Genomic DNA, 23,941 nt, shown 5'->3' on the forward strand with positions numbered 1-23,941 from the left:
TAATAAAATAAATATAATTTTAAAACTAAGTTTTATAGATTATTATATGTCAACATATGAATACCTATCTTGTGTTTTACTGATGACCCGTTAATATTTTATCATGGTAATGTTAATTCTGTTCAGGGTCATGAGCGCGTTGGAGCAATTTTTTGAAATGTTTGGGCTGAAGTTTAGAGCTGTCAAGACGGAATCCTTTGCTCGCGGTTCGTTGCGGTGAAGCTTCAAGAGATTATTGGTGTAACCGGATAAGTGATTGAGCAGTGTTAGTGGAGAAAATCAAAGCTAAGTTGAGTCAGTGGTCTAAAAGGAACTTGAGCTATGGTGGTTGGTTGCAACATATTAAAGTTGTTATTTTTAGTTGTGTTGATTATTGGAGTAAACATATTGTTTTGCCTAAAGCGATTATCCACAAAATTGAGTAATTTTTCATGAGTTTTTTTCCCCAAGAGGAAGCGAGTTTGCTACTAAAGGGGCTTGGATTAATTGGGGGTAAATTTGTTCTATCAAGTCTGAAGGGAGTTGGGTTTGAAGAGTTTAGCCTTTTGGACTAAAATTTATTGTTTATTACTTTTCTAAAATATTGACAGATGAAGAGAGTCTGTTAGTCGCTTAGATTAATGAATATGTGTTGAAGGGTGATGACTTTAGAGTTGCTGCCTATAAACCTCACTTCAGCTAGACTATGAAGAAGTTGATAAAGCCTAGGGGTGAAGCCGTGAGCTTGTTTGTCAACAGTGTTAATTGACATTTGATTAATAGTATGTGGATTTGGGACGGGGTAAGAAGGAATATAGGGATAAGGTGAAGTGACAAACTCATCTGGTTCCTTCTCATATTTCTAAGTTTAAATTATTGCTTGGATGATTCTCTTATACAGATTACCTACTGAGTATAGGCTTAAGCGGTTTCGTATTCCTACCGACAGATTGTGTGATATTTGTGAAGCTGAAGGGAAGATAAGAGATCACCTTTTTTCTACTTGTTCTTATTCACGTGGTGTCTAGAATACGATCTTATTGACTTGTAAGAAGATGACTTTTTATGGATTGAAACGAATCTGCGTGATAAGTCTCTCATTGTTCTTATTCTCAAGCTTGTTTGGACTAGGTTCTTGTATAGCATTTGGAAGGATCAGAGTTTGTTCTATTCAAATTGTGTAGCTCTTGTACAGATAAAAAAGACAAGGTGAATAAGAGGTTGTGTATTGATTGGAGATTCTTTAATTGTGTAATTTATTGTCGTTGGTTATATTTATTGTAGCAGTTGCTACTCTCTTCGATAATGAATTATTTGACTTATCCAAAAATATATTAATAAAATTATATTTTAAATATCTAGTTTATAAAGAACGTGATTTAGGGGTAATTTTACATTTAAATCCAAATAAAAAAAATACCAAACGTATTCTCTTTTTAATTCTATTGTTGAAGTGAAAATATCAATCAAGCTCAAACCATGACCGAAAGGAACAAGCTCGTATGTTAATGGGTTTACATAATCAATGCCTATAGACATCGATGGAATTAGATGAAGTGCTCAAATAAATTATTCTGTTTTTACCTGAAGAAAAGGCAAAGACGATGATACAAATTTATTATTTGTATAAATCAACAATGAGCTCACTTGAATATAAAATTAATTAATTTTACTCATTTTATTTTCATAATTCTTTGAATTGATTGATTCATTTGTAATGAAATTATATTTGTGCATAAAAAAATTTTAATTAACATTATTGTAATATTTTATTAATCAATAATACCATCTTTTACGTATAACATAGCGGTAGAATTATTTACAAACAAAAATTAAAAGTTTTTGAATTTATTCTAGAATTTATCATGCACAACTCATGTAAATAAAATATAAAATTAAATAGATATAAATAAAAAAAACAATGTTCTTTTAGTCTTTTTTTTATGTTTATATTCATTATTTTAAAAATCTTAAAAGTTGTATGTTGAAAATTAATTTCGTTAATGTGTCGTGAATTTGAACACAGGTAATTATTTCTTATTTTAAAATGAAAATTTACGAACTGTTATATCTGTATACAAAATAAAATCTCAAAATTATTCTCTTTCTTCTTTTATCCAATTATTGGAAATTTAACTACACAATCACAGCCACCCTCGAGGAGTGGCCGTGGAAAAACTAGCTCGGGAGGCTAAAAACAGATAGGGTAACAGTAGTAAGTAATAACAATGATAGGCACAAATTTGGTGGAACTGTGAGGGTGGTATTTTGACGATGATCATGATCAGGAAGTGGCTATGCAATAGGGACCGGAGAACACGAGAGATTTCCTACTCTCTTTGCAGCCTCTTAGCAAAGGAACAAAGTAATCACCATTATTCCCTCTCAAAACCAGCAAATGTTGTTGATCATTGGCCGTTTGATTCTTGGGGAGAAGGAGATGTTTGTAGCCGTTGTCCACGAGCAATGATGGCGGTGACTGCTGAGCAAGTGGGGTAAGGATAGCTGCCTTTGACGACATGCCCTGATCGGGGCTACTCCAATAGTACTCATATGCATTGAATGATGCGGCTGCAATTGTTGATGGCGGTGGTGGTGGTGATGGAATCAACCTAACCACCCGTGGCCCTGGCGGAAGTGACTGTAGCGACGGCGGTGGGAGGGTGGTTGGCTCAACTTTCTCCTCTCCAAGTTTAACTATTTCATCAAATGTTTTGGGCCATGTTGGGTTCCTATTTGCTAACCATATGGGCTTATTCATCATTGCAGCTAACCTATGCACATTCATTGCTCCACTCTCCAGCTTAGGTCCCTGCTCCATCCCACGACACATATCTTCTTCTTCTTCTTCTTCTTCTTCTTCGAATATGTTTGTTTCAGTTCCTTTCTCTTCAGATTCATTAATGGTATTGGAAAAAGTGAGGACTAAGCGACCATCTTGCCGTTGAGCGAGGAAGTTATTCTTCGAAGGCACTGAAACAGCTTCAAGAACCAATCTGCCATTATCACGATGAGTCTCCATGCGAACCGAAGCACCATCTTTGCGAGAAAGGGAAGGTATCGGCGGAGGGAACGATCCGTACTGTGGCGATTTCTTCCCGACTACATCATAGTTACATTTCACGTACCTCAGTTGATCGTCTTCATCATCAAAACAGGCGGTTTTTTGTTGCTGGAGCACTCCATGTTGATCTTCCTCTTTACGATCTTCCTCCACGTCGCCGGTCTCCGACGGAGGATACGAAGAAAACCCATCGGAGCCCGTCTCGGAACCGAGGCTCTCGGTGCAGATTTCGAGGCTTTTCTCGTTTAAACAACTCCCCGATCTTTCCACGAGAGGGTGAACATAAGGCGGGGGAAGTGATTTCAGGGACTCATCGTCCGCTTTCTTCGAAACGATGGAGCTCCATATATCGAACTGGCATGGCTTATCGAGATCCTTCTTGTCTTCACAATCCTGTTCAGACGATGAATCTGCAATGGGAACAGGAAAATCTTCGGAAGATGCAATCCTTTTCAATGGAGAAAATTCATTTAGAGTAAGCCATTTCTTGGAAGACATATCAGCCGATAAAGTCCTTCGAAGTGAAGAGCCTGTAACTGTTGGTCTCTGATCAGCATCCGATCCCAGAATCGACACTATGCCTTGCTTCTCGGTGACATTAATGGCTTCTTCGATGATGTTCAGGGCTGAAGATAAGCCTAAGTTCTTACAAAGTGGACCAGACATGGTACTAGGCAGAAGAGTACTGAAATTGTATCCCAAAACGAATTAACGACAGAGATCTTCTAAAAAAGAAGAAGCAAATAAGCTTAGAAGATTGGAAGAACTGAGTTGATTACCTTTTGATCAACAGCAATCAACAGAGGCCTAAATTTAAGCGAGGCAAATGAATGGGTATGTGCCTTGGTTTGATGGAAATGGAAGGGCGGGGGGTATTTGTAGCAGCCCAAAAAGCCTTTGGAATCGTGTCCAATGGGGCCTATCTTACGCCACCATCGAAATTGAAAACTCCTCCTTTGGTTCCAGAAAAATAATTAAAGTTGGCCGATAAATTTATAACATAAATAAATACAGAACCGTCCATGACGACTAAATAATTTAAATTTTTTTATTTAAAATTATTCTATATCAAATATTGAACAAACAAAAGCGAGGCTCACCTCCTCTTTCGGTCTGTCCCTTCCCTGTAGAAACTAATTTAATTCAGTAATGTGGGGGCAGTAACACATATGCATTGTAAAATGAAAACTGTAGAGATTCAAACGGAAGTGTCAATCGGGAGGGTAAAGAAACGTAATCGCGTATTGGTATCTATGCCATTTGTTTCCCCTGCCGAACGTGGCAGAAATTGGAAGGCAAATAGTGACAAAGTAATGGAGAAGAATACAAATCCAACAAGAGCTGGACACCATTAACCCTGAGCTTGATGCCTGTGCTTTTTCCAGATCATTGAACCTCTTCTTTTTACTCACTTCAAGGCTCAATGCATATGTCAGATTCATTCATGGCTACGCTTTTTTCCTTTTTTACAAATATCATTTTTGTTTTTAAAATATTATGTAATGATAATAAAATGGTTTTACGAAGATAACGATAATACTTATTTAAATTTATAATGAAAATAAGTGATAAATATATCCATTACGGTGATAAAGAAAAATGTGTGCGTATGGATGGAGCGAAGGTGGCTTGAAGAGGAAGCGAAGGAAGCACTTCCATAGGCCAAAAACACATCCTTCATATGGTCCTTAAGCGATAGAGATTCTATCCATCCACCGTTTTTATCATTTAAAAAGAAAACACCGTATTTTTTAAAGAATCTCTTTAAGCTTATATTCACACAGAATAATGTATTAGAAAACAACATAGGGCGTCACGTCTGAATTTTGATACCTTCTTTTTTAATCTTTAACTTTGCTTAATTGGTCACTTCCCCCCATCTTGTGAGAAAAGTAGTGAAATTAATTTATACGTATATGGAAGAAGTGGCCAATACGAAGCATCTTCTCTCTATGTATATGCCAAAAGGTGGTGATGTTGATAATAAGTGTCGCACTTGTAAAGTTTGTGGATGAGGCTATTGGGAATTTGTTATCCGCTGCTTTGAATACAATTCTTAACATAAATTATACGATTTTTAATTGATATCAATATTTTGATCACTCTATTCATGATTTTTAATATATTGGAAAATTATACTTATATTTAATAATGAAATTTGTGTAATTAAGAATTTATATAAGAGATACAAGTAAAATTATTTGAAATCAAAATTGAAATTCAAAGTTGACTCTATAAATTGTAAAATTATCTGGAATCGGATTTCTACTTTTAAAATAAAATTTAGTTGTCCGTACTAATTTTATTATTCCTATTATTTATTATTTATTTTCTTAATTGTTGTTCGTTCTGAATTTTGATTATTCTACCATTTTTTTTGTGGGGGGCGTTAAACGATGACTGTGGTCATAAGTGAAAATTTATTTTGTATTTACTATATTATTTTCATTACATTAAATAAAATTAGTATATATTTGAAGATATTTATAAATTAAATTGTTTTCTGTATTTCCACTATATCATGTAAATCTTGTAAAGCTACAAATGGATGTCAATTATGCATGCATTATACTAATGTTTTTATAATCACTAATGTAATTAATTATTTCTTTAATCAATGGTTTATGACGTGATTCCACTCTACACTATTAAATTAAATAATATCTGTGTTGGTGTACAAAAAAGGTGGAAATTAATTAATTACGACCTCAATCAATGAATCAAAAGGTAGTTGACCATGTAAAAATTAAAATGTATTCTTTCTATCAATATTTTTTGGTTAAATATGAAAAGCGTTGTGCGATAGTGTTTGACCTAGCTATAAATAATATTTAGCCAAGGGATGGCAGAGCTTCAATGGCCGGTTTAGAATTATTGCATTTTGCTCAGGATTTAATTAATCCAATTTTTTTAAATCTCAAGTTTGACACTTGACAGTGTGTAAATGTATTCTTCAAATGGCATCATTGATGAAAAAACATCAAATGTGGGACAATATATACTATTTCAACCTTAACTAAGGTCGAAAGTTCAAATCTTGATAATTGTGAATTGAGTAAATTGGGTTGGAACAGTCATTATTACTCTGTAATATTCGTATGGATTAATCGATCAATAGATTAAATATAGTGGTTATACCAAAAATATATATGTATACTATTTCAATTGAAAATTAAGAACTTTTTAGATTTCATAGGGTGAATAAAAGTAGATATTCAATGAATTATTTTAAAAAAAATCCCGAATTATTGATGTTGAATATGTTGCGACGGGTTGAAAGGAAGAGTTGGACCGCTATTGTTTGCGTTTACAAACAGATAGAATGATGTGACGAAAATATAATTTTTTACGGTTATCTGCTTGACTTTTTCTCTGTGTGCTTTCACGATAAGTCTATATTTAGTAATACACTGAATGTTTTGCATCAATAATAATAATAATAATTTTTATATAAAAATAACTAATTTTATTCAAAGTAAGAAATATTATAAATTACAATAAAAATTTACAATCACAATCGTAAATTGATCACACAATTATAAAAGTTTCCTATAATTATTGAAACAAAACTAGCAACTTAAGATCATATACGGATCATACAATGAAAGATTAAATCTAACCAAGAAACTAGAACAAAAATAAATACAAATAGATGTGATCGCATTGACAAATGAACCACAAAAAGAGGTCAAACTATTGAAATATCACTGACAAACCGCAATCAGACTCGAACGACGTGAAAAACTATCCACGAACGTAAATTAGATATCCAAATCCAATCTAAGTGTCCAAAACAAGAAATATCAACAAGATATCATATAAGCGATATATTGATCAGTCATGATAATATCAAATCAACCTTTTGTAAAAAGATAAATTAAAAAAAAGGTAAAAAAAATTGAAAAACATAAGAAAAAGTGTCATAAAAACATGAAAACGTGCAATATAAATAAATTTATTGAAAATTAAAAAAGGAAAAAAAATAAAGATATGATATGATATAGAGAAGAAAAAATAATAAAGAATATCGACGGTCGATAATTAATATTAAAATTAATACTACTGTCGATTAACAAAGACGGAAAAAAAAATAACACACCAATAAAAAAAACTCTCGTCTTATTGTTCTTAAACACCGCACTATGAGATTTAGGCTTGGTGGCACAGCAAAATTTCTATACAAACAATAATCTTAGATCATCATTTGTATTTTATATTTTTTTCTTAAAGATGAAAAATATATATGTTTTTTAAGTACAAGGGAGCAAATTCTTAACAAATTAACAAATGGCATACGGCCACGTGTCATGTTCATCTAATTTCCCATTAAATAAAAAAATTGTCATAAAAAGGGGAACCAGGAGGGATTTAGAGAAAGATTGGGCATATGGTTATGTCCACCTCTAGCTTTATTTTTTTATTTGTGATAAAGTAAGATTTAGTCATTGAGCATTATATTTTTTTCTAAAATTCAAAATTTATTTTATACTCTACATTAATTTCAAAATTTTGTAATTTTTACGATTTAATTCTAGAATAACTTTTTTTAAAATGTTTTATAACGGTACGGACATTTCATATTTTAAAAGTGATATTTGTTTATTTATTTTGGAAATTTCTAGAAGCATGCCATTTATTGCAATTCAACATTAATTTTATACGATAAAATTTACAAATGGTCATTAAATTATGTTAAATTTATCCTTTTGAACATTTAACTTTTAAAAGTTACATAATAAATATTAAATTTTAATTTTGTTAAAAAATGGGAATTGGACCCTCAAATTCTAAATAAAATTTAACTTTACTCTTAATTTTAATTGAAGTAATTCTTATTAGGTTTGATGAACTGAAAATAAAATAGATATAGATAAAATAAATATCATATTTTAATTTTATATTATAAATATTAAATTTCTACCATGATAAGATATTATAAAATTATGAATTTTTTTAAATAAAAGTTAAATGTTTAAATAACATCATTAATAAAATATAATTTTATTATTTGATAATACAAATTTTCGGACATAGAAAATTATAATTTTTTTATTTTAAAAATACAACAACAATTAAATAAATAATTAGTTATAAAATATTTTTTGTTTAATAAAAAGTAATAATTTCATTGTTTGATAACTGATTTTTTTTTAATGTTTTTAAAGAATTCTAAAATTTCTTATTTATTAGAATTAATACTTAAAAATTTTGAAAAAATATTAAAGTGAAAATTTATTTATAATTGAGGAGCTAAATAAGATATTTTCATTAATTTAGTGTGTTATTCACCCTTTAATAAAGTTCAAAGTTTAATGTATATTTTGTAATTTTTAAAAATTCAATGATATATAAAATCAATTTAAAAAAAATTTGTGAATATTTATAAATTTTATAATATTTTATGTTAGTGATGCATATTTATAAAATCAATGCATATTATTAGTGGTAAATTTTAATAAATGTCTCATTTATTTTATATTCATACATATCTCTTAGCGCAACTAAAACAAGGACCGACACGTGTTCTCCTATATGCTTATATAAAAATAGTTATTGTTTACTTTATTCTATTCCAATTTCATTTTATCATCTAAGAAAAGGCTAGATTTGATATAAATGAACCATTTATTATAGGCATTTATTATGTAAATGCACATCGTAGTATTACTAGATTAGAGGTGGTAAATGGGTTATTCGGATCGGGTTTCAGTTGGGTAATTTCGGGTCTAAATTAAATTAAATTAAATTTTGTTCGATTCGGATCTAGTTCGGGTGTACGATGAATCGGATCGGGTCGGTATCGAGTTGAGTCAATTTTTGAGTCGGTGATTATTGGATCGGTTGTTTTTCGGTTCGGATGAATATCAGATCGATTTATTTTAGGATCGGGTCGGATCAATATAGATTCGGGTGATTTTCGGTTTAGGTCAACCTTTAGATCAGGTCAATTCGTGTTGAATTGATATAATCAAAGTCAAGTATATATAGAATAATTGATATATACTTGTAAAAATATGTCTTCTTATTTGTTAATTTTATCATTTAGGTTTAATTTCAATTCTCAATCGTTCAATATTTTGAATTAAATAATCATCTAGAGATGATAAATCGATAATTTGACACAAATACGATCCTATAAAACGTGTTAGAAAATGTTATCAAAATTTTATATTGATCTTGTATGGAAAGTTTATAATGAGAATTATTTGATAAATAAATAAATTTTTTATTAATTTTTTCCCAATTATAAATTTAATATTTTTACTAAATTTTAAAAAAATAATACATAACTTTATTTGTTAAGTTTTAGTAGTAACATAAGTAAACTTTATATTATTTTTATTATAAATCTAATATTATTTATTTTGTTTTAGTTGTTTTATATTATTTTTATTATAAATATAATTTTTTTAACAATTAAGATAAGTAAATTTTATTTATTATTGTTTTCAATCTTACAATTATATTCTTACTTTTATATCCTCTTAATTTTATTATTATTTTATTATAAATATAATATTTTTAATAAATTATCAATTTTATTTAAATTAATTTATTATTGAAAATATCTTTTATCGTTTAATAATTTTTATCAATTTCAATTTGTTTGGGTTGCTTTCGGATCAGATTAAATTCGGTTCTGGTTGCTTTCATATCGGGTTAAAATTCGGTTCAAGTTTCTTTCGGTTCGGGTTAATTTTGGTTTCGAGTTGGGTTAATTTCGGTTCTGTTTGATTTTGGTTTCGCTAAATTTTGGATTGTTATGGTTCGGGTCGGGTATGGGTTGGGTATAAGATCAAATTTGATTATCATGTTCGGATTAATATCATACATTGAGTCGGGTAAAACGGTTAGAGTAATCGGGTTCGGGTCAAGTTTTCCATGTCTATACTTGATCAACCATTTATTATGTAAATATTCATTTAAGTGTTATTAAATCAACCGATGAATATCTAATCTGCAAATGACATCTCTTAATAATATTAAACTTCTATTATGTCTTTAAAATTTTATTATCTTAATTGATAGTAACTTATTCCCTGTAAATAAATAATTACTCATGATCACAAGTCTCGAATCATAATTCTAATATCGTTTATTAAATTTTATATAAAAGTATAATTAACACAAGATTAATTTGAAATATAAGTATACATATAATAATCAATATTTAGAATAGCTCGACCCTAGTTGCTTGTACTTACGTGTGCGAAAAACATTTCTTATAGGATAAATTATAACACGCGTCATTGAATTATGTTCAAATGTTCATTTATTGAAATTTTAAAAGCAATATGACAATATATTATGAAATTTTGATAAATGTATTGATCAATTTAAAATATTTTAATAAAATTTAATAATTATTTTTATACCATTTTAATCAATTTATTGATCTTTAAATAACACGTATTCAATACATAGATTCCACAATAATTATCTCTTTTTAAAAAAAATCAAAGATACAAACTTACTTTATATGTATAATTCTATCACTTAATCACCGAAAAATAATTTTCTCCAACATTTTGTCTATTACCAATGTACATTTAAAAGCTTAATCACTGAGTTTAAATATCAATAATAATGTTATTTATTATAAATTTATTTAATGACTAAAATAGAATAACAATAATTATTTTAATTAATTTTAAAATCCTCTATTCAGAAAAATAATAATTTTGAAACCCAATCAAATGATTTCCTTATACTTTTATACCCATCGACTCTTAGCCGTTACTCAATATTATTCACCAATTATATAATTTATCTTATTGGCAACTTAGTTGATAACTAAACTTGTAATTAATAAAATAACTTCTCATATTTAATACTTTTGTTTATTACTTTCGATAATTTTTAAGAAATCACTCAAATTAATAATTTTATTATTCCGATAATTAAGTGACGTTGATAATCTTTCGTCTAAAGTTCAAATCTTGTTTTCTTTCCTAATTATTAAGAAATTTACTAAAGGTTCCATTATTTATGTCCCCTTCGTGCTTAATGCTTAAGTTTCATCGAAGATGGAACTCAAAGGACAAAGTACATCTCAATTATTCAAAAGATTAGATATATATATGCACACGTGTGTCTTGAAAATCTTTATTATAAAAAGACTATAGATTTGGTCATAAATTTGAGGCAAAAAGAGGAGAAAAAGGAAAACCATTGAATTGAAAATTCTAAAAAAAAGATTTCAACTATCAACTAGGGCCGTAAATGAGACGAGACATATCGTGAGCCACTCAAGATTGACTCAGTCAATTCTTGATAAATACTCTACTTGTGCCGCATGAGCTACTTGATACTCGACTCGAAGAGTTCTCGAGCAACTGGAAAATATAATGTTAAAATATTATTTTTTTTAAATTAAGTTATTAATAATATTAACATTTGTGTTGAGTTTTTTTTTTAAAATACATTATAAGGTTTTCATATATTTAAGGTTCAAGTTCGAGTTTGAGTTTTGAGCTACAATAGAGTTCAAGTTAGTTTTTTTTCCATTTTGAGTTTTTTTGAGCTTCAATTTATAATATTGAGTTCGAATCAAACTTTTAAAATTTAGTCTCACAAGTTTTCAAGTCGAGTCGAGCTCAATTTCAAAATTTTTGAGTTGAACTGAGCTCAACAATACTCGAGCTCGACTCGTTTACAACCCTCTCAGCAAATGTGTTGTATTGGTTATGTGAATAATTGAATTTAACATTTATGGTAAAATGTAAATTAAATTTATGGTTTATTGATAATAAATATATATTATTTTAATTTTGATTAACTCTAAATAAATTTATGGGTAAAGTATAGTAATGGTCACTGAACATTTCTGAAGCTTGCATTTAGGTCCCCCAACTTTTAAAACTTGCAATACAGTCCCCCAACATTTATTCCATTTGCAATATGGTCCCCCAACTTAAATCACTATTAGAAAATTAGGGTAAATTATATAAACGGTCATTGAACTTTTCAGGCACTTGAATTTAGTTCCCCAACTTTTAAAACTTGCAAAACAGTCCCCCAATAATTTTATTTTCTTATTAAATATAGATGTATAGAAAATATAAATGATTCAATTTATATTTAAATGTATGAATCATTTATATTTTTGATATATTTTATTTTTCTTGTATAAACTAGTATTTAAAATATGTTTATATTTTAATCAAAATATTTCAATATACGAATAAAAATATATTTATATAAATGTATATTTATATTTAGATGTATAAATAAAAATATATATTCATATATTAATGTATGAATCATTTATATTTTTTGAATATTTTATTTTTAATAAGAAATTAAAATTATTAATTATATTAGAAATACTCAACTTAAGATTATATATATAATCATGAATTATAAATATGAAAAATATAATTATTAAATTTAGTTTAAAAATATATAAATCTTAAATTTATTCTTTTAAAATATTGTATCAACTAATATTTAAAAAATATATTAAATCTATCAAACAATTTATCAAATATAATATTTTTTATTGTAAAAAAATATAATATTTTCCCATCATTTATTGCTTTCAAATTTCTTGCCGAAGTTCAAATCTCATTATTTCCATTTTCTATTATATTCTTTTTTTTATGGCATTGGTCATACTTATTAGTATATGTATTATTGTATATCTCTTAACACAAACGATGGTGTTAGCTTAGTGGCTCCACCCTGTATCTTTCATTTGCGTGACTCAGGTTTGAGTTTGCTCAAGACCCAAATTTTACTTCTTTGTAACTTAATTTTCTTCTAATTAGGTGGTGACATGTGTCACCAATAACATATATCATGATCATGTGTTAACACATGTCAGATCCTGGTTAAATGATTAATTTATTAAATTTTATTTAATTTAGGACCAAATTGATAGCATATATAAATAATTAGGTGGTGACATGTGTCACCAATGACACATGTCATGATCATGTGATAACACATGTCAGATCCTAATTAAATGATTAATTTATTAAATTCTATTTAATTTAGGACCAAATTGATTATATAAATAATAAAGACTGAGTGTATAATAATGTCAATTCCTTTTAACTGCCACTTCATCATTTGTATCAATTGGTAACGACTAGTGGCTTAGTTGAAACAGTTAAATAATTATGTTGTATGATTGATAAATTTAAAAGATCGATGACAAAAGTAAAAAGGGCTAGATAGTTAAGTTGTCAACCTAGTAGTTTACACTTTTATTTATACGTCAAAATAACATTTTATAAATTTAAAATTCGAATTATTTTCAACCTCTTCTATATCCTAACTACTTTTTTTAATTAAAAAAATTTCTTCAACAGATAAGAATTATACTATTATATTTATATAAAAATATATATCACATGAAATAAGATGAAATTAAATAATAATAAATCTGACATAATTGAATTTAATTGAATTATTTTGGAATTTAGGGTTTAGAATGAAATTGAATTACTTTGGAAATTGGGGTTTAGAATGAAATTAAGGAATGTTTTGCAAGTTTTAAAAGTTGGGGGGCCTAAATTCAAGTGTTTGAAAAGTTCAATAACCTTTTATATAATTTACCCTAATTTCTAACAGTGGTTTAAGTTGGGGGACCATATTGCAAACGGAATAAATGTTGGGGGGATTGTATTGCAAGTTTTAAAAGTTGGGGGACCTAAATGCAAGCTTCAGAAATGTTCAGTGACCATTACTATACTTTACCCTAAAATTATTTATAATAATATATTATCCTTTCTTCTATCATAAAAAATTATGTTAACTAAAAAATCATTTAAAAATGTCTTTGTGTAATTAGTAATCAAAGTTAATTTAAGAACGGTCAAATTTAAGAAGACGACAATGGTTTTCCACAGCCATATTAATATTAGATAATCAAATTTAAGCTTAAAACTAGGGATGATAATTTGATTTGAATATGATGAGTTTTGACCCGATTCAACTCAATGAGGTATGTTATATATATATATAATCTGGTTTGAGACGAATGTTATAATAAGCCATGGTGGAACACAAGTTAGACCAAGGGGGCCACCCCCAAATTTTTTAAAAAATATATAATTTAAAACGTTAAAATTTTCAAAAATTTAATTTTCCCTCAAATGTTTTTAGAATTTCAGATTAAATTTTCAATTTTTGAATATTCTTAATTAAAACCTCTCCCAAACTTTTTAAAAATTATCATTGTGTCTCTCAAATTTTCAAAATTAGACCCTACTTTTTATGGGAAAAACATAAACTAAACCCTTCAAAAATTTTAAAAATCTTAATTCAATCCTCTGATTTTTTTAATATTTTAAGTTGCCCAAAAACAACTCTATCACCAAATCCGCCACTGATAACAAGTAATGTCAAATTGAGTTGGATTTAGATTTAAGGTAAAAGAATCTTTTACCATATTCGATATGATCCGAGATAATAATATAACTTTATTTTTATATTTAAAATAATTACTATAATACCCCTATATTTATATAATTAAAAAATTATCAGATCAAATTCAATATTCATTAATATTTCCATGGGAGAAAAAAAAAAGATTTTTCCCAGCATGAGTGCATGACTGACTTTGGATCATCCAATATGGTGCCAAAACCCAAAAGGAGAGGAAAAAACGAAAAAGAAAAAAAAAGAATATATATGGCTGCCTTTGCCTTTCGGCTTTTTGCCTTTGCAATTTGCATGCATGGCTTTCCACTTCTTGCAATGATATTGGGAAGACCAATTCCACGAATGATAAACTGCCACGCTCTCGCTCTTAAGAGGGACACGTAAATGGCTGTTGGTTTTATCGTTTGATGGCTTGAGCGGCTGGGCCAGGGGTTCCGATCTTTAGGTTCGTGGTCCAATTCTAAGACCCCCTTTTTGGAGCTTAATCCAAGCAAAGATTTATCATGAATATCATTCTTTTAGTTTTATTTATCATGAATATTATTCTTTTAGTTTTATTTATTAAATTAAAAACAATAATATTTAAATTCATAATATCATTTAATATTAGATTGTTGGAAGTGGGCCATCTCTGTCACCTTGGATTTGGTTTGATGTTGAGAGTTGAGACCAACGGTGGCTATGCCTTTGCCTTTTCTCAATCATGGGCACCCAACCAGTTGAGTAATTGGTGGCCAGCCTAGCAGAATTCCCATAAAATCGTATATTCCGAATAAACCTCGGTATTTTTATATTATATTTAGTGGTAAAAAATTCGTGTCCATGTCAAAATAAAACAATATTTACTATAAGAGGGCATTAGATTTCCTACAGTACCGATAAAATTATATAATATTAAATATGAATATATATCACTTGCAAATATGATAATAATATGTAAGAGGAAAATGAAGTGTGATTGGATGGGTTGTTTGTAATTGTATTACTGGTTCTGTCACTTCCAAGATGCTCTTTTATAATTTTCTTTTAGAGTTGGTTATATGTGTCAAACTTAGGTAACAGTAGATACATATGGAATTTTTTTCTTTTCATTTTGGTCATGCATCAACTTAATCAAAGTGGACTATTCTTGCTTGTTTGTCTAAGAAAATCTCTGTTGCTAAGTATATAATGCGAATAAGCTAAATTAAGAGGTCGTATTGTTATTATATCATAGTTTTCAAATGTTTATCCGCCAGTCTGTTTCCTTATAATAAGATACCCTTACCTTTCATTAGATTTAACGTTTGATTAATGATGTTTTTTTAGGAAAAAATAAATAAAATTATTTATAATTTAAAACTTTAAAGAATATATTAAATTGGATAGTTCGAAATCCGTTTATAAAAATTAATTAATAAGAATTAAATTTGCCGGGTGCATGTTGGACCGGACTGTTATTTTAAGAATTATTTTTTATCTGAATTTTGTTCGAATAAAAATATATTTTATTTTTTAGTAACCAAATTATCATTAGCTTTTTAGATTCATCTTATCTAAACGTAGCATGATTTGACCCTTCGATAGCTCAATTCCAAACCACTCATTAGTTAATGACGAACTTTGTACCAACAAAGCAAAGTTTCCCGAATTTGATTTGCAGAAAGGCGTAATAAGCACGAGTGAAAAAAAAAAAGGCACAGCCTTTGTCTGTTTGACAAGAATCTTTTAGTGCGATCATAAAAGCGAGTATCAAAAGAATCAAATAAAATTAATTTAAGGCCGACCCAATGGAATCGAATTTAATCAGTGGAATATCATTATTATATATTAAATACTTTTGGTCCAGCATCCATGATTACAACTTTCATTGCGTTTGCACTAATATTAATATTAATTCGTGATTGTCGCTCATTATTATATGGAAATTTATGTCCAAGTTCCAAAAGCTCCAGCATATTGTGTATTAGCTTTATCAACAACAACAAAAATATGAACCCTTACCTCTGCGATACATAGATAAAAATAAATATTTCAGTATTTAGGATAAATACAGTATTGTTAATACGAATATATGATATATAAATAAAAGAAATGTCATTGTCAAATCTATGAGAAATCTTTCCAAATATCCCTAACCCATGGCCTGAATGAAAACGTACGTTATCAAAAAGTGCAAAAGACGTGTGAATATGAAGATCGAAATGTAGGATTCTTTTTTAGGCTACATTCGTTGTAGATTGTATGCATGACCTGAGTCTTTCAGGTGGGGGTGGTAAGTATCCCACTTCATCAGGGACGAAGTTAGAATTAAATATTGATAGAGGTCAAAATATTAGATTATTTAAAATCTTGTCAGATATTTAAACTCAAAATTCAGCTTAAATCAAGCGACTTTAGTGATTAAGGGATTGTTGTTATCTTTGAGGTCCCGAATTCAAGCACTGTGTATGTAGGGATATGAGCGTTCATTATCAAATAGTTAAAAATCTTTGTACATGTACTACCTTGTATTCAACTTAAATTTATAAAAAAAAAACCTCAAAATTCACAAGACAACTTCTAATTTGTCTAATATTTAAACTTACAATGACTTAAATTGTAATTAGACCAAAAATTTAAGAACACAGGCTTATCATTCTTTAGTTCGACCTATACTTGATTAAATATTTAATAAATGTGTATATTTTTAAAATTTTAAAATTTATTTTTACATAAACTAAAATATTATTAAACCAAAATTATATCAAATAAACAAATTATATTTAATAGAGGTCAAAATATTAGATTATTTAAAATCTTGTTAGATATTTAAACTCAAAATTAAGCTTAAATCAAGCGACTTTAGTGATTAAGAGATTGTTGTTATCTTTGAGGTCTCGAATTCAAGCACTGTGTACGTAGGGATATGAGCGTTCATTATCAAATAGTTAAAAATCTTTGTACATGTACTACCTTGTATTCAACTTAAATTTATAAAAAAAAAAACCTCAAAATTCACAAGACAACTTCTAATTTGTCTAATATTTAAACTTATAATGACTTAAATTGTAATTAGACCAAAAATTTAAGAACACAGGCTTATCATTCTTTAGTTCGACCTATACTTGATTAAATATTTAATAAATGTGTATATTTTTAAAATTTTAAAATTTATTTTTACATAAACTAAAATATTATTAAACCAAAATTATATCAAATAAACAAATTTTAACAGAAGCGGGAGCCTCTTGGACCCTAAGGGACCTCCGTCCTTGCAGGTCGTGTTGGATTCTTGTCCACTCGCCGGCCGGTCATTTTGTACAATTACGAGATTCGTTACAAGACATCATCTGGTCTTTTTGTTGTTGTGTACGGATTGGGTCTTGCATTTCAAGTATGTTCGGTGAAAAAATATGTCCTCGTGTTCTATTCCTAGATACCTTTAATTTTTCTTTTTAATAAAATGATGCGGCTAAGTGAAAATATACGTGGTGTAATTTTTACTTTGGGTTTGATATAAAAATGTCTAAATTATACTTAAAATTAATTTTTGGTGTCTAATTTGTTAAAAATAGGTGTATGATATTTTCTCTATTATATTTTTAAGTGTCTACAGTTAAAAAAATGTTAAGTGACATGTCTCACGTTCAGATTTTTTAAGAAAATATTTTTAAATAATATTTTATTTAAAAATAAAAAATATAGACGTTACATGTCTCTTAACAAGTTTTTTTACTGTATGCACCTAAACATATAACGAAGGAAAAATTAAACACCTATTTTTGATAAAAAAAATTGTTTAAGTACTAAAATTTAATTCTAGATATAATTTATACACTTATTTTTATATTAAGCCTTTAATTTTTTTATGTAACGGATCAATTTACTTGGTGGCCCGTTATGGTTAATCTGCAGATTGGGTCTCGCACAACCATGGCGCATATATTGGCCCAATTTTGTTATTGGCATGCAAATACACCTATTATTGTCTCGTGGCAATCATTCTTTAGGATAACAATCATTCTTTAGGATAAAGAAGATGACATTTATATCATAACAAATGCACATGCATCTATTTGGCGTTGCCTCTTTTTTTTTTCAATTGAAAAAAGATAGATTAACATGGACGTGTTTGAATAATCCATTTACGTGTATATGCAAACTCAAACAAATTTGAATTATGGATGGAACTAGGGATGGACACATAAATTTATGTCAGGGGTGCAAACTTAAGGAATATATTAAAACTTTTAGGGAGTGCAAAATTATATAATCAATAGTAGATGCAGAAGCGTACCTGAATTAATTTACAGATTAAAATCATTGAATCGTTTTTTTGGTTGTGATCTTCCAAGAAGATAGAGTTTCCTTAAGTATAAACTATCTGACGAGGATGAGAGTAAATACGATAATGTCTATTTTTTTAGGACCATAAGCCCTTTATATAACTGATTTAAGAATCAATTATTGTCTGTACTTATAACTCTGCCACTCATCGAATTATAAATACAACTTTAATAGTATGTACACTTTTATTTTCATGACACTTCTAATACCTTATGACTTTAAAACATAATTGGTCGCTTAGTTAATGTCATATTTTATGATAACAATATATATTACAAATATGTGCTCATAATTATTAATTTTAATTCAACAAATAAAAAATACAAATCTAAAATCTAAGGGAATTTGAAAATTTTAGAGGGTGCGACCGCACCCCAACACCCCCGTAATAAAACCATAAGTTAAGTAATTTGACTCAGAAAAAAAATTAAATCATATAGAGAAAAGTCAGATATCTTACCTTTTAATATTATTATATTAATGAAAGACGGTCATGGCCCTTGCATGAAGCCATGGATAAATGATACTCCCTCTGTCCTATTATTTGTGTCTGAAATAGACTATGCACATAGTTTTAGGAGAAATATTTAATTAGAGAAATGATAAAATCCCCAAAAGATAATTGATAAATTTGACATATTTCTTTTGATAGGTATAAAATAGTGAGATATAAGGACAAAAAATAAAATATAAATGTTGTTATTTGTTGACATTTATAATAATATATTTTGAATGAGACAATTATAAAACCAAAAGAAACACACTTAGTGAGACATGAGACGGATGGAGTAATGATTATGTTGTTACGGTATCAACTCCCAATGAGCTGGGTATCCCGAACTTTGAAGTTATTGTTCGATGAAATTTAATGCTATTGTAGAATACAATTACTTCAATTCGTGATATTTGTTATTGGTGGTTTGGACAATAAATAGCAAAAACTAATGTTTGGTATTATAATGGTTTACTGTAAGAAAACCACTAAAAGCTGATGAAATATTCAAACATACCCTTTTTCTATTAAAAAAGAAAAAGAAAACGCTTCGTAGTGAGCAGGTTGAGGTAGTGAGGTTTCGACGGATTCTTAGTCTAAGTTTATTAAAATTTAAATTATATTATGTGAATATATATTCTTGAATAAGACTTTGGAAAACCGCCGCTGTAAAAAATAAACCGCTGCAGAGAAAACTTTGAGACTAGGAAGTGCGAGTTAGAAATGATTGATTTTCTTGAATGTTGATAAATTGGGTGCATATATAAAACAAATGTTTGTCTCTTAGTGCAAGAACTTTTCTAGCTAAGCAATGGACCTCTGAATGTTCAATCTCTTTATGATGGTCTTGGTCCTCTAAATGAATTTGATGTTAGTTTCTCCTTGTTCTTTACGAATCTATGCTTCTTTATGGAGGCTAAAAGCTTTGTATTATTCTTCTTGTTTATATATTTATTGTTAATTAACATATATCATATGCATTAACATGTTAGTTTCTCCTTGTTCATAACGCACTCCTTTTTATTATTATTCACTGCTTGCATTGATTAGGTTAGATTCTGAATTTCTTGTTCAATGGCAATCTCTTTACTATATCATTTATTATCAGAGGTTGTGGCTGCAATGCAATGTGATTCCCCCCCCCCCAAACATTTGGTGCATAGGCATAAATTCTTCTGGTGACATATTTGTATTTCATTGTTCCTTACAGGGCAAGAAGTATGTGTTTGTTGCCAACTCATACAACTTGGTGTTGAAAAAAATTGACTGCTGCAAAATCAGAAATTAGCACTGACTGAAAAATATTAAATAAAATAATCAATCAAAATGAGGCGTTAGCATTGGCCGGAAAACAATCCACTGCCTTAGAAGCGAATTCGCCCCGATGTGTGTAATCGCTACAATGGACGAATAGTCTCTTGAGGTTAACATGACTCTCCACGTTCCGTACACCTGAAAAATGGAGTGAATTTGGTGGTATTGCTCTTCTCTCAACTCAAACAACACTCAATAAAGGTATATGAAAACCAAAGAGAGTGTTTCAAAGCAAATGTTTGCTTGAGATATCTCAAAATGAATGAAATTGCTCACTAATTATAGGCTAAATAGTGAGTGCAAAATCGCCATTTTCAAAGCACAATTTAATTCTATTAAACATAGAATTAAATGTCATTTAGAAATATGTTACAAATTGAGCATTAACCAACAATCCCCCAATAATGCAAAATAATTTTTTTTTGTAAAAATGAGAGCATTGAAGTTAAAACACAAGAAGAACAATAATGAGATTAATTGCTTAAGCACTAGTGAACGTATCTTAAACTAGTACATAGTGATGATTAGTTATTCTTCTCTTAGATAAGTGAAATTAGTCTTGAACTTTCTAAGATAGGGGTAAACTCGTAACACAAAACTAACCCCTTCATCCACTGAAGTACTCGATATGTCTACAAAGAGTATATACAAGAGTGTATATATGTTTAGCCCTCTTTCCTCAGGATTCTAAGAAGTGTACTAGAAAAACGGCCTAACGTTTTTCATAACATTTTTCATAGAAGGTGGCTAATCCTTCTCACTTACGTAGGTTATTTCAACAGGTTTATCTTAATATAAACCACCTAAATTGGACTATGAAATAATTAAGAGGTTTTTCAATAATTCATCCTCACAATAGGTATGGTAAATTTCTTCATGTTCATATGAAATGAATAACCCAAACTTTGGGATAAAAAATCATTAACAATAAATATTCAATCTCATTAATCATTAATCAGTGAATTCAATATGTCCTTGTCACTAGGAACTCCCAAACTCTTGGGTTTGAATTCATTAAGAGTTTTAATAAAACTCAACCTCTATGGCGGTAGGTTCATCAAGCCCTTCGCAATTATGACTACCACTCAACATTGGGTTATGAACTTATTAAGAATAGATATTCAACCAAAATAGATAAATTCATCAAGTCTTTCTCACTAAGATCACCCAAAGCCTGGATATAAGTTTATTAAGAGCAATTAAGCTCATCATGTGCATCTACATTATTAATCATAGGGATAGGTAGAAATGTACACTATGATTCTTTCCATGGTTTCGTTTGACCACATTGAACTTAGATAATTGAGTTGGGTATCCACCATGAATTCCTCAACCAATGGATTTTAGACCCATCCCCTCAACGAATCAAGAACCAATTTCTGACTTTAACCTTTAGTAAGCGGATCAACTAGGTTTCTCTCTCACTTTAATTATCATTTTAAGACACTCCACATTTCTAACATTTTAAGATAGAAATAAATCCACAAGTGTCTCAAATAACGTGTAAACAATTTCTCTTGCACATTTACTCATTCCTACTTGAGTAAAGTTTGTTATTAGTTTTCACCATAAAATTATGTTTTAACAAACTCAAATTTTGTTTACACATGATTATATTCTTAAGCAATTACAAAATTCTTTATATCTCATTTTATTCCTCCTCTACTTTTTCTTATTCAGAAGGAATTTTGATTTTCCTAACTCTTCATAAAAAGTGTTTAGGAAATTATGAATATTATGAGGAGTTTTTAACTTTTCCTAAATTCAGGAAAAAATATCTCAAGTTTAAAATAAGAGATTTTAGCACACTCCTGAAATAGATCATCTCTTTTCTTTCCTCTACTTAGGAAAATTACTCAAATAGATTTAATAGCTACAATCAATCTTTTAGTAGCAATAATGTCTATCATATTCATGATATTCAACATATTAGCCTTAAAGAGACCATCGCATATTTTATTTACTATGACTAAATTGATATTCCACTCAACCAAATTAATCTTTATTCTTATAACTTCTGTACAAAGTTTTAAGAGTTTTTTTAACTTTTTTATAGTACATTATAAAATTGGAATAGTAAGCATAGGAATGAACAGTGCACAAGGTAGGTTTCTATGAAAGAGAGGTGGCGCACTAGGCATGCTTAAATACCAGGTCTTTCATAGAACCAATCCCAGACATGCACTTTCATAATCATCACACTATTTTCCAAAAAAATATTTATAAATTTTTCTTTCTTAAGGTTTTTTTAAAGAAGTATGCTTGATATTTTTAGTCGCAATAGTATCTAATTAAGCATACACATTTTGTGCTCACTACTACCTTAGTCTAAGTAGTTTTTCACTACCTTAGTCTAACTAGTGGTTTATCGCAATTCATAATATTTCCACTAAGTTATAAAGACTAACTTAAAGGCTCGTACAATCTAATTCAAGTATCAATAAGGCATGAATTAATATACAATAAGTCTAAATAATCTGACATCGCATGTAGAATCATAATTTTTAGATCGATTTGTTCATCCTCATCATGCATGCAACTTCAATCTTTGCATTAGGACCCCAAAATCTATCGGGATAATCACTTCACCAAAACCAATATCTCTTTTTAATATTTTTAGTAGATTGTGAAAATCAAACTCGAATTTAACAACTATTCGGTTTTGGAGAATCTTCTCATTTCAGCTTTACTAGTTCCATACTACTCCAAAAATTACACATGTCATGCATCATTAAAAATTTCTCAAAGGAAATTATTAGTATGATAAAAAGTATTTATAATTATTTTCACCATAGTTTTTAGGAACTATTTTACCCCCTCCCCACATGGGAACAAATTATTTCATTTCTCCACATGAACCAAATATCATACATACATTATTTCTTATACTGAAATATCAATTTTCATAACATTATAATCATGTCACTCCTTGATTATATCATATAAGTTTCAAAATTGAATGTTTGATAAACACTAACATTTATATAGCTATTAACAAATATTTATATAGCTATTTAATAAGGTATTCAATCTTAAACATTTCATATCACCGTTGAAACCTTTAAAATTACACAAATTCGTTGAACATTAATATCATAACCACAAGGTATTATTCGGATTAAACCATTATAGTCTCTATTCAAAGAATTACAGTTTTTTCTCATAATTTTTCATTATTCAAACATTAGTTCATTTATCACCCAAACAAATTGTCAATAAAAATTACCACTAAAGCATATTCAACTGATGTAACTTAAACACAAATGTGCCAAACTTTTAAAAGTAATCTTAATCCACATTTAATAAAATAACCTGAACTATAACTCTGATACCATTTGTTAGGAATTTGAGAGCATAAAATAACCAAAGAATATCAACATAAAATAAGACAT

At 28.8% G+C, this 23,941-nt stretch overlaps 1 protein-coding gene across 3 annotated transcripts; it reads right to left on the reverse strand.

The window, feature by feature from the left end:
• Window positions 1-2,077: 2,077 nt before the first annotated feature.
• Window positions 2,078-3,931, reverse strand: LOC120194128 (protein FAF-like, chloroplastic). 3 transcript variants are annotated; one of them, XM_039196517.1, is made up of 2 exons: window positions 3,823-3,931; window positions 2,078-3,728 (listed from the first exon to the last, which is right to left on the reverse strand). In XM_039196517.1, the coding sequence occupies exon 2, from the start codon at window positions 3,707-3,709 to the stop codon at window positions 2,264-2,266; it is 1,446 nt and encodes a 481-aa protein (XP_039052448.1). In that variant the 5' UTR covers window positions 3,710-3,728; window positions 3,823-3,931; the 3' UTR covers window positions 2,078-2,263. The 3 variants fall into 3 exon arrangements, with proteins under 3 accessions (XP_039052448.1, XP_039052449.1, XP_039052450.1); XM_039196518.1 differs by lacking the exon at window positions 3,823-3,931 and having other exon boundaries at window positions 2,079-2,826; window positions 2,860-3,813; XM_039196519.1 differs by lacking the exon at window positions 3,823-3,931 and having other exon boundaries at window positions 2,079-2,821; window positions 2,855-3,813.
• Between the last annotated feature and the right edge of the window lie 20,010 nt (window positions 3,932-23,941).

Source organism: Hibiscus syriacus, unplaced genomic scaffold (assembly GCF_006381635.1).
Source record: "Hibiscus syriacus cultivar Baekdansim isolate YM2019G1 unplaced genomic scaffold, ASM638163v2 tig00116997_pilon, whole genome shotgun sequence".
Classification (NCBI taxonomy): domain Eukaryota; kingdom Viridiplantae; phylum Streptophyta; class Magnoliopsida; order Malvales; family Malvaceae; genus Hibiscus; species Hibiscus syriacus.